This window comes from Pristiophorus japonicus, chromosome 5 (assembly GCF_044704955.1).
Source record: "Pristiophorus japonicus isolate sPriJap1 chromosome 5, sPriJap1.hap1, whole genome shotgun sequence".
NCBI lineage: Eukaryota > Metazoa > Chordata > Chondrichthyes > Pristiophoridae > Pristiophorus > Pristiophorus japonicus.
In genome coordinates, this window is record NC_091981.1 from 292,863,402 (window position 1) to 292,876,027 (window position 12,626).

The 12,626-nt window shown below is 49.3% G+C and overlaps 1 protein-coding gene across 12 annotated transcripts in view; it reads left to right on the top strand.

The window, feature by feature from the left end:
* LOC139264758 (uncharacterized) overlaps positions 1-12,626 on the top strand; it is a 680,593-nt gene that overhangs the window by 413,014 nt on the left and 254,953 nt on the right. For all 12 annotated transcript variants that reach the window (XM_070881817.1, XM_070881821.1, XM_070881822.1 and 9 more), the window contains 2 exons: positions 7,759-7,806; positions 8,687-8,743. In XM_070881817.1, coding sequence (XP_070737918.1) covers positions 7,759-7,806; positions 8,687-8,743 — 105 coding nt within the window. The remainder of the gene's footprint in view (positions 1-7,758; positions 7,807-8,686; positions 8,744-12,626) is intronic.

Below are 12,626 nucleotides of genomic sequence, written 5' to 3' on the forward strand. Positions count from 1 at the left end.
TAAATCTTCATTTAAAAAGACATGGATTAATCAAGGACTGTCCGCACGGATTTGTTAAGGGAAGGTCGTGTCTGACTAACTTGATTGAATTTTTCGAGGAGGTAACCAGGAGGGTCAATGAGGGCAGTGCGTATGATGCAGGGTACATGGATTTTAGCAAAGCTTTTGATAACGTTCCACATGACTGTGCAGCGGCCATGCAAGGGTAGGGCGCACTACCATGGAGTGCTTGTCCACAGATCCCTGAAAGTAGGCCAGCTGGATAAGGGGCTTAAGAAGGCCTACGGAATGCTTGCCTTTATTGGCCGAGGCTGAGAATATAAGAGCAGGGAGGTTATGCTTAAATTGTATAATACTTTGGTTAGGCCACAGCTGGAGTACTGCATACAGTTCTGGTCGCCGTATTATAAGAAGGACGTGATTGCACTAGAGAGGGTGCAGAGGTGATTTACTAGGATGCTGCCTGGAATGGAGAATCTTAGTTATGAGGACAGATTGGATAGGCTGGGTTTGTTCTCATTGGAACAGAGGAGGTTGAGAGGAGACCTCATTGAGGTGTACAAAATATTGAGGGGCCTGGACATAGTGGATAGTAAGGGCCTATTTCTATTGGTGGAGGGGTCTATTACGAGGGGGTATGGTTTTAAGGTGGTTGGTGGAAGATTTAGAGGGGATTTGAGGGGAGGCTTCTTTACGCAGGGGGTTGTGGGGATCTGGAACTCGCTGCCTGGAAGAGTGGTGGATGCAGAAACCCTCACCACTTTTAAGAGATGGTTGGATGGGCACTTAAAGTGCTGTAACCTGCAGGGTTACTGACCTAGAGCTGGTAATTGGGATTAGACTGGATGACCTTTTGTTGGACGGCCCAGATATAATGGTAAGTACTGCAGGGAATAGAATACGGCCAGGGTGATCTCCTGGACTAGTGTCAATCGCCTGGATGGGTCAGAGAGGAATTTTCCCAGATTTTTTCTCCCTAAATTGGCCTGGGTTTTTATCTGGTTTTTGCCTCTCCCAGGAGATCACATGGCTCAGGTTGGGGTGGAGTGTAGAATGTTTCAGTATAAGGGGTGTCGCAGTTGTGTGGGGGCGGACTGGTTGGGCTGGGTGCTCTTTGCCTTTCCGCATTTGTCCATAGGTTTATATGTAACCTTCAGGGCTGCTGACCGAGGGCCGTGCGGCCCTTTGTTGGATGGGCCGAAATGTCCTCCTTCTGCGCTGTAAATTTTCTATGTTTCTATGTTTCTAACTCGCCGTTGTCCCCCGCCTGCTGTACTCTGTTCCAGCCAAGCTCCAAAGAACGATTACCAGGGTTGTCTCCATCTTTCTCTCGGTTTCCCGCGAAGAAGGTATAGCTCCACAGGTCTGGCTTAATCAAGAACACACTCTGTAAAACACGAAATTGAGAAAGAAACTATATACACGGCCGCCCGTCTCTGGATGGCCCCACTCGGTCCCTACGCCTTTGGGCCTTTTACGGCGGTGTGCAAGGAGGTGACCACAGCGCTCTCGGCCGTGGGATCCTGCTGCTCCTCCTAACCACCACCACCACGGGCTCCTCACTCTCCCGTACTATGGGAGGAAGACCCGCATCCACCACGCTGTTTACAGTGCCTTGGTGCTTCATTCTGTTTCTCGTTCTTTCCCCTGGGTTAAACAACTTGCACTGGTTCACATGGAACCACTTCGTGCGCTTCGGAAGCTTAACCGCGTACACCATGGGACTGGCCTTATCTACGATGCTGTAGGGTCCCATATACAAAGGCTCAAACGTGCCCACCCCAGCGTAATTGCGGACCATGACCTGATCCCCTCGTGGGTTCTCCGGGGCTCGAGCAACAACCGAGTGTTCCAGTGCTGCTTCCCCCATGTTGCTGGCAGCTTGCCAATGAATCAATGCACTTGTCCCGGTTTATCTCTCTCACCTGCCCCGCTGTGAGAACCAGCGCCAGAACATGAGCTCATGCGGGGAATACCCTGTGCTTCTGGAGAGGCTGGCTCGGACCCCCATCAGGACAAATGGCAGGACCTCAACCCACTTTTTCGGGGACTGTCCTTTTCCTTCCACAGCCTTTCTTTGATGGTCCGATTAAATCACTCCACAACACCCGATGACTGTGGGTTGTGAGCCACATGCCATTTCCCTTCTATCCCGAGCACTTTCAAGGTAGCCTGCATGACCTGTCCTGTGAAGTGGCTCCCCCCTGGTCAGACTCCACGATTTGTGGCAGTCCCCGCCTAGAGAACACTTCCCTCACCAAGATCCTTGCCGTTGCCAATGCTGTGGCTGATCGACAAGGGAAGGCTTCAACCCACTTAGCGAAAACATCTACTAGCACCAAACAGTACTTGTAACCCCGCCCTTTGCGGTGGGCAATGGCGCGATGTAATCGCCCTGTACCGACTGCCATGGTCCCTGCTCGTGTGTCCCATGGGAACCTTTCTTTTCTGGGGATCGGGGTTGTTCGCTGCGCACACCAGACAGTCTGCGCAAAAATCGCGGACATCGTCCCTCAGTTGCGGCCACCACCCTGCCTGTTCTACCCTCTGCCAGGTGCTCTCCGGCCCTGGGTGTCCCACTCCTGGGCCCCCGTGGGCTATCTGGAGGAAATCCCTCTGGTGCTGTTCTGGAACCGCCACTCACCCATCTCCCCCTGAAAAGCATTTTCTCCTTTAAAGTAATGCCCGCTAACCGGAACGGGCCTTCTACCTTTTTTTCCCTTGGCCAGCTGCTCCAGGACCAACCTTGAGGACGGGATCCTGTGCCTGGAATCCGAGCGGATGGTGTATGGGGTCGGGAACTTGTCGGCGTGGGTAACGACGTACACCACCGCCGACAGTTCAGCGTGCTGAGCGCTCAGGGTGCTCGGGAGTTTAATGGCCCTTGCAATGCCTGCCGTAATTCCCACACCCAGTGAGACGCACCCCTGCTACCATCGAACTGGATCCGTCGACATATATTTCGCAGCCCGTGGGGTGTGCTAACCGGCCCAAAATCCTATGTCCACGTCCCATACTCCCTCTACCGAACATTCATGGGCCGCCCCTGCATAGACCATGTTAGCGGCCAGCTTGGGCTCACACAGGCCTTGCACTCTCAGATTCATCTGTGAGAGCAATAAAGTTCAGCGAGCAACGCGAGCACTGCTCACCGTGCTGTCCTTTATCCTCACCATCTAATAACATCTGAGTGGGGGTTATGGTGGGTTAGTAGAGTGATCTGGGATGGCCCCGTGAAGAGCTGGGAGTGCTTCACGGCCCAGTGCGTGACAAGGAGATGCCTCTCGCTATTGGAGTACCCCCATTCTACATCTGTGAGGCCTCTTGAGGAGTACGCCACGGGTCTCAGTTTGTCCTTCCGCTCCTGGAGCAGCACCGCGCTCAAACTGTCCCCGCTGGCTGCCGCTTCTAAAGAGAAGTCCTCCCTGCCATTCATCGCCCCAGTGCGGGTGCCGTCAGCAGGTCTCCCTTGAGGCGATTAAACGCTGCCGTGCAGTCCTCATCCCACTCCCATCCCACTCCCATCCCACTCCCATCCCACTCCCTTGCGGAGGAGCCAAAGCAGAGGGGCTGCCGTGGCGGGGTAATCCTCAATAAAATCCCTGCGGTACCCCGTGAGCCCCAGGAAGGATCTCACCCCCATTACAGTCGTGGGGGCTGATAACTCCTGTACCGCCTTCCGTTTGGCCTCGTCTATAGCCCCCTCCCCAGCCCTCACGGTCGGCCCGAGGAATTTGACTTCCCTCTGACCGATCTGAGCTTTCTTGGGATTGACCTTGAACCCGGTGTCCTCCACCAGCTCCAGCAGCTCGGCCAGCAGCGGACCATGCTCCTCCCCCTCGCTGTAGAACAAAAGCAGGTCATCGACATACAGCACCAACTGCTGGTGTCTGCTGAAACCCTTTAAACTGTTGGCCATACATTGGTGAAAGATGTGGAAACCCTGGGGAAGACACGTCCAGGTATACTGTTGCCCTTTAAATGTGAATGCGAACTTGTACTGGTCTTCTCTTTTGATGGGAATTGACCAGAACCCGTTCGATATATCCAGCACCGTGAATGTGGTCGCGGATACTGGAATACTCCCTTTCAGTTCGGCTAAGGCCGCAACACTGGGCGCACAAGCTGGGATGTTCTTGTTGAGCACCCGACAGTCCACGGTGGCCCTCCACGACTGATCCAGTTTCCGAACCGGCCAAAGTGGAGAGTTCACGTGAGTGGCTACGAGCCTCAAACACCTCCTGGGCTACCAGGGATTCCAGTGCCATCTCTAAGTCAGCCGCTGCCTCCCTGGGGAAATTATACCGTTTCTGCGGCCTGGACATAGGGTCTTCTTGTACCCTGACTTCTACCCCTGTCATCCTACGGCAGTCGTGTTTGTGTGTGGCGAGCGAGGCGAGATTGTCCCGCACATAGGCCTGGTACTCGGCTGGGGTGGTATTAACCAATTGCTCTAGGTCGTAACCCCCCCTTCGGCTTCATGGTACACACTGTGCCTTTACCTTCCCCTTGTCTTGGGATCACTACCTCTTCTTTTTCCTTCCCTGTACACACCGCCCCCCCCAAAGACAGTGGTTCCTTAAATCCACTATGATTCTGTGGGCCAACATAAGGTTGAACCCTAGGACTTCTTATCCTGGCTGTTCCCACTTTATTAGGACCTGGTGTGGAGGGATCCTAAATCTATGGCTAACGGCTCGTTCCCGGTGAACCTAACCAGACTGTGTGGAACCTTGCTGGACCAGGGTGAATCGGTCGGGTTACTCACATGGATCACCGTGCTCGAAGCCCCGGTGTCCACCAAGTGCTTCCCCTCTACCCCCTCTCCACCCCCATCCTCGCGCATGGTCTACTCCACTCATCGTATGTGAGCGAACACAGGTACTCAGGCTGGGTACGTGCTAGCCAGGGTGGTGGGATTACCGGAGCGGTCGGGATTTCCCTGCTCACGGCAGCATCTACCCTTCCCTGCTCTGGCACAAAAGCTGTCCGATAGGCGGCCACCAGAATATCAAATTGTTCCAGGGTCGGCCCCTTCGCCTCGACAGGTTTTGTCTTAGACACTGGAGGATCTCCTTTGCCTTGCCCCTTCATCAGGGCCGGGCAGTCTCTCCATCCTAACCAATCCCTTTTACTACCCCCACTGGTCTTCATCTCGTGAACGTTCCCTTTAACTGGTTTGACCTCCTCCACACCGGCCTTAAATGCCAGACTCATGTGACGGAGCACATCGGCCGGGGCCCAAGCCTAGAGTGGGCCCATACAGGGTCGGATTAAGGGTAAGGGTAAATCATATTGACATACGTGACGTACCAAGATCGGGGCGAAGCCGCGAGGGCTCAGATGTTTGTTATTCTCAACTTGATGTGAACAGGCTCTAGACGCCTGCAGTGCCTGGCAGGGCAGCACCAGCCAATACTTCAGCTCCAGTGTATTGTCCAGAAATGTCTCGGTCTAATCCAACACTAATGTTTGTAGAATTATCTAATAAAGTTTTTGTCATTATATTGTATTGTTATTATCACTGCTTCAGACACTGTTTATTTACATATTGGTGAAGAATGTACATAATCATCATCATAGGCAGTCCCTCGTATCGAGGATAAGAACATAGAACATAAGAAATAGGAGCAGGAGTAGGCCATTTGGACCCTCGAGCCTGCTCCGCGATTTAATAAGATCATGGCTGATCTGATCATGGACTCAGCTCCACTTCCCTGCCCGCTCCCCATAATCCTTTACTCCCTTCTCGCTCAAAAATCTGTCTATCTCAATCTTAAATATATTCAATGACCCAGCCTCCACAGCTCTCTGGGGCAGAGAATTTCACAGATTTACAACCCTCTGAGAGAAGAAATTCCTCCTCATCTCAGTTTTAAATGGGCGGCCCCTTATTCTGAGACTATGTCCCCTAGTTTTAGTTTCCCCTATGAGTGGAAATATCCTCTCTGCATCCACCTTGTCGAGCCCCCTCCTTATCTTATATGTTTCAATTAGATCACCTCTCATTCTTCTGAACTCCAATGTGTTAAAGGCCCAACCTACTAAACCTATCCTCATATGTCAACCCCCTCATCTCGGAATCAACCTAGTGAATCTTCTCTGAACTGCCTCCAATGCAAGTATATCCTTCCTTAAATACGGAGACCAAAACTGTACGCAGTACTCCAGGTGTGGCCTCACCAATACCCTGTACAGTTGTAGCAGGACTTCTCTGCTTTTATACTCTATCCCCCTTGCAATAAAAACCAACATTCCATTTTTCTTCCTGATTACTTGCTGTATCTGTATACTAACTTTTTGTGTTTAATGCACAAGGACCCTCAGGTCCCTCATAATGCAGCACTCTGCAATTTTTCTCCATTTAAATTATAATGTGCTTTTCTATTTTCCCTGCCAAAGTGGATGACCACATTTTCCCACATTATACGCCATCTGCCAAATTTTTGCCCACTCACTTAGCCTGTCTATATCCCTTTGCAGATTTCTTGTGTCCTCCTCACAATTTGCTCTCCCACCCAGCTCTGTATCATGGCTACATTACACTCGGTCCCTTCATCCAAGTCATTAATATGACTTGCTTGCACACCAAAAAAAGGGATGAGTTCACAGGTGTTTCAATGAAGGACCTAATATTCGAGGTCCCGAATTGCATGTTGGAGGGTGGAAGATGCCTGTGTGTGGGTTTTTTTAACATGTGGTGACCATTGCACACCAGCCACCACACGGACTTGACAGCTAGGTGGCAAGGATTAACCAAGACGACTGGAGACCAGCTCTTCTGCATGGACCGAGTGCACACACATATCGCAGGGTGGGCTGCAATAAAGAATATATGCATACATAAGAGGTACTAGCTTAAAGGTCTGGCCCCAGTTCTTGTAGTTAGCATGCTGAGCACCAGAACAGGCACTGGACTTTCAAGGTGAATAAATTACAATTTATATTAATGTTTGTTCTCATTATTATTGAGTTCATTGTTATTTATTTGGCTTTATAAGAAAATCATTGCCGAGTTTAGCCGACAAAAGTCTAGAAGAAGACCAATGTGATGTTATACTAGTAGTTGCCTTTGTGCAGAAAATGCAAATGACAAATGATGGTATTCCAAAACAATTGCGCTATCATGTTCTAAATTGTTGTCATTGATGAATTAGTTTCAAAATGTAAGGATTTTATTTTATTAAAGTGTTGTTGCTTACTGTTTATACAGGGTTTCATCAAGATATTGGTTTGATTGTTTGGACATAACCTGAGATGTTGACCTGACCTGACCTTGACCTGATACATCCTCAGTATATTGCCCTGTGACTTAGCTCACTAATGTCATTTACTGCAGGATGTGAATGGGAGTAGAGGGCCCATGGCCAGGGTAATACCAGGGGCCCGAGGCACCCTTAATCTGTCTCTGATGCTACCTAAATTAATTAATCTCCAGAGGGATATCTTTTGCGTAAATATTCAGCAGTCCCCATAGTTAGGGGCAGGTCTGAGACATGCTGAACTTCTCATCTAAGCGACCGCAACTCTAACAATACAGCATTCCCTCAGCATTGAAATGAAGTATCAGCCTAGATTATGTGATCAAGTCAAGTGTGCAGCTTAAGCTCAACTTTTATTGATCAAATCAGGGAATAATGGCTAGATCCACATTATTGTACCCACACTTTGTTAGTAACACTTAGCATATTTAGCTCTTAGATTCGGTTAGTTGTGCAAAACTCTTACTGACCACTTTCACTCCATGCTTTATAACAGCCCCGTCAGCCTACGATGTAGATCGTAGACAACCATGGCCACAAAGGTGTAAGTATTGAAAAGAGAGATTTGAACTAAGGGACACAGAATTTTTTAAAGTGCTGCAGTTTTAAGGGAGTTTCAATGGAGCACAGCTAGTCCAAAGTTACGATTGAAACTCAACGGGGCTGAAATTGCCCCCCCCGCCCGAAACGGGGCGCACGCAACTGGTTTTGAGTGTTTTTACCGCCGCGGAGGTTGAGGCTGCTCCCCAAGTGAAATTCTGCTCTTTGTTTTTTTTAAATCGGATCCGGAAGTCGCTCTTAATGGGGGTGGTTATGTAGCGGTGGCAACACTACAGGGTCGGAAGTTGGCGGGGGGGGGGGGGGGGGTGCGAATTGGCTGTCGTAATGACGTCATCATGGCACCGTGTCAACACGGCTCTCCCCTTCACTTAAATGGGGTGCCAGGCTGTCTGTTGGCGTCCCGGCCGAACCTGGGGGTATAATTGTCGGGCCCCCAAAAAAACATAGCGGCAGTGGGTCCTCCCCTTTAACGGGAGCCGCAGTGGACCATCGCGAAAAACTTGTTTTGGCACTGGCGGGCGGGCTGAAGATTTTCACGCCGGAGTTTCACCATCGGGTTAAATCGGGGGTACACACTGTGATATCGCACTTAACACGGATCGGCAGCTGTGGAGTAGTGGGGGGTGGGGGGGGAGCGGTGCACTGCCATGGTAACACGAGAGCGGAATTTTGATAATGGCGACTATTACACGAAAAGTCGGCGGCCATTGCACTCCGTAGATTGGCCGCTGCTTTCTGGTGTTAAGAGGCCTTAAGGAAAGGTGCAATTTCCACAACATCTTTAGCTCCTAGATTTATTTTGTTATGCAAGACTCTTACCTTAAAGCTAACCCTAACCCCTTTCATTCCATGTTTTAAACTAGATCCAGCATTCGACCTGAGTACACCTACGGACAGATTTGTTTATTTTGCTCCAAAAAGTAAGTAATGAAAAGACAAAGTTGAACACAAGGGACACATAAGACTTCTGTTAAAAAATGCTGCGGGCCGCAATTGCTCTCCGCCCGAAATGAGGCGCTCCCACCCCGTTATGTTTGTTTTTACCGCCGCAGTGGTTGAGGTCGTCTCTTGAGCAACGTCTGCTCTTTGACTTTTTGTTGATTTCGATCCAGAAGTCGCTCTTAATGGGGACGGAAACACGGCGGTGGCAACACCAGAGGGGGGAAGTTGGGGCAATTTTGGCCCCCTGCAGGTTTAAGGGAGGCTCAGTGGTGCACAGCATTGCTAGTCCAAAGTTACAATTGAAGTTCACTCCAGATACTTTTCTCATGTCCAAAACTATGTTCCCTCAGAAACCAAAACATATTACGTGTGAAGTAAGCTGGCTTAAAGGCAAACAATGAATCCTTTTTACCATTAAGTATGCACTGAAAATAGTAAACGATCTCACCATATACTCCTCGACCTTGGAGTCGGGGTGGGGGCATTTGGGCCACGTAGTGCTGGTTGCCATTTCGACGATTTCAACAGCGCGTTCTGCACTGCGCGTTTAAGTCAATGACATCAACTGAAACAGTCATTAAATGGAGTGGGTCTGATGACATCACCGATGACTCATTTCAGCTCAGATATTTAAAGGAGCTTGGCAAACATTCCAGTTGAAGGTTGTTGGAGGAGGCATAAAGGTGGTTGTGAGAGGTGTCTATCGGTGTATATCGCAGAGATTTGTGTGGGTGGAAGCAAACATGGAGTCACAGCAACGGAAGGCTGCGCCCAGATTCTCAGATGCCTCCCTGGAAGTCCTGGTCCAGGGAGTCAGAGCATGCAGGGAGGTAATATTCCCTGGCACTGGATGGAAAAGGGCAGCCAGAGAAACCAAGAGTGCATGGCTGTAGATAGTCCAATACCTAAGCAGTATGGGTGATGTCGGCCCCTCCTGGATTCAATGCCGGAAGAGAATTAATGATCACATGAGGTCAGGAAAGGTGAGTACAATGCCGCATTTAGCTACATCCTGATGTGCGTGTCACCCCTGCCCCATCACTCTGCCTTCCCAGGCCTGCTCCTACACGTCACTCCTCACACTAACCCACCTTGCAGGTGCACCCATCCCTCACTGTCTGTACAACTACTCACATCCCCATCTGAATATCCACCACTGACACTCACCCTCAGCCTAATACAATCGTACAAAGTAGCACTACAGAAGAAGGCCATTTGTCAATGTCATGCCACTCCCTCATAGTCATCCTCTATTAGATGTAGCTCATACATGCCTCACACTCATTCCACTCCCACTCTCACTCAAAGTTTACTTCTTTCCCTCCTTGCAGGAGAAGGGAGCGCAGAACAGGAGAGAATGAGAGAGAGAGCCGGAGATGGTCCTGCAATATATACACATTTGACGCCTGCAGAGGAGGAGGTGGATCCTGAAATAAGTGGAGTGACTGAATTGATGGCGGTGGGAGATGAGAGAGAGGAACCTCCCAGCAACCAGGTGACAGAATTAAATATCCCACATGGCATACAACAGTCACTCACGGTGACTGATGTCAGCAGCTGGTGAAATATTATCATGTGCATAATGATAACATTGAACATTCTTATCATAAGAAGTCTAATTCATGTCTTTACTCTCCCACAGGTCCATCAAGTGCCCCCAAGCACACTGTCCGGCCGGAGCAGGAAGACAACTCCTCAGAGGGAGCTTCATTTTCTGCACCATCACCAGACCCATGCGCAGCCAGCACCAGCGCAGAGACGCACTCGTCAGTGGGTCCAGCGAGACATAGAGTCGTGTTGTCATCTAGTGTCATACACATCACAAGTGAGCAAGAGAAGATGGTGCAGCCAGGGACAGCAGTGGAGAGACCTCGCCAGAGGGTGCAATACCTTTCAAGCTCTGCTCAGCTGCATGCAGATAAGAACAGAAGAAATAGGAGCAGGAGTAGGCCATTTGGCCCCTTGAGCCTGCTCCGCCATTCAGTAAGATCATGGCTGATCTGATCATGGTCTCAGTTCCACTTCCCTTATTGCTCAAAAATCTGTCGATCTCCGCCTTAAATATATTAAATGACCCGGCCGCCACAGCTCTCTGGGGCAGAGAAATCCATAGATTTACAACTCTCTGAGAGAAGAAATTTCTCCTCATCTAATTTTTAAATGGGCAGTGCCTTATTCTGAGACTATGCCCCCTAGTTTTAGTTTCCCCTATAAGTGGAACTATCCTCTCACCATCCACCTTGTCGAGCCCCCTCATTATGTTATACGTTTCAATAAGATCACCTCTCATTCTTCTGAACTCCAATGTGTATAGGCCCAACCTACTAAACCTATCCTCATATGTCAATCCCCTCATCTCGGAATTAACCTAGTGAACATTCTCTGAACTGCCTCCAATGCAAGTAGATCCTTCCTTAAATACGGAGACCAAAACTGTACGCAGTACTCCAGGTGTGGCCTCACCAATACCCTGTACAGTTGTGGCAGGACTTCTCTGCTTTTATACTCCATCCCCCTTTTTCAATAAAGGCCAACATTCCATTGGCCTTCCTGATCACTTGCTGTACCTGCATACTAACTTTTTGTGTTTCATGCACGAGTACCCCCAGGTCTCTCTGTACTGCAACACTTTGCAACTTTTCTCCATTTAAATTATAATTTGTTTTTCTATTATTTCTGACAAAGTGGATAGCCTCACATTTTCCCACGTTATACTCACTTAGCCTGTCTATATTCCTTTGCAGATTCTTTGTGTCCTTCTCACAATTTGCATTCCCACCCATCTTTGTATCATCAGCAAACTTGGCTACATTACACTCGGTTCTTTCATCCAATACATTAATATAGATTGTAAATAGTTGAGGACCCAGCACCGATCCCTGTGGCACCCCACGAGTCACTGTTTGCAAACCAGAAAATTAGCCATTTATACTGACTTTCTGTTTTCTGTGAGTTAGCCAATCCTCTATCCATGCTAACATATTATCCCCAACCCCGTGAACTTTTATCTTGTGTAGTAACCTCGTATGTGGCATCTTATCAAACGCCTTCTGTAAATCCAAATACATCAATTCCACTGGTTTTCCCTTATCTACCCTGCTCATTACATCCTCAAAGAACTCCAGAAAATTTGACAAACATGATTTCCCTTTCATAAAACCATGCTGACTTTGCTTGATTGAATCATGCTTTTCCAAATGTCCTGCTACTGCTTCCTTAATAATGGACTTTAGCATTTTCCCACGACAGATGTTCAGCTAACTGGTCTATAGTTTCCTGCTTTTTGTCTGCTTCCTTTTTTTAAATATGCTGAACCTCAGGGGCTGTCGGCAACATGGTTGATCTCGAAGGAGCAGCAACAAATGTGTGATGCTCTGGCAGCTTTCCAGCCCCAATACGCGTGATTGTCCAGAGAATGGAGGAGTCCATCTCCAACATGAGCAGCACCATATCACAGGCGATGGCAACGATGTGCTGTTCCATGGAAAGGATGGTCAACTGCATGAAGCAACTAATGCGCCAGTCAAACGAGAATGCGCTTGCTGTGAACAACAGATCGCAGACTCTCATTGAATTCATTGCGAGGAGGGAAACCAACATAAAGTTGGGCGTTCATCGCCCCACTGATGTGCAGCAAGGTTCTGTCCAGCTCCTTGCTAGCAGAGACGTGCGGGTGGCCCAAGAGAGGGGTGATGGTGAGAGGGGACTTGGAAGGTCTCTGCTCAAAATGCTCCCATTTCCCCCCCCCATTGCTTCCCCCTCAGTCAGAGTCCCACATACTGCCTCGGATCCTGATGTTTCAGGAGGAGCAGTCCTTGGCGGGGCCCTGACAGGCCCTGAAACATAGGACATGCACTAAAA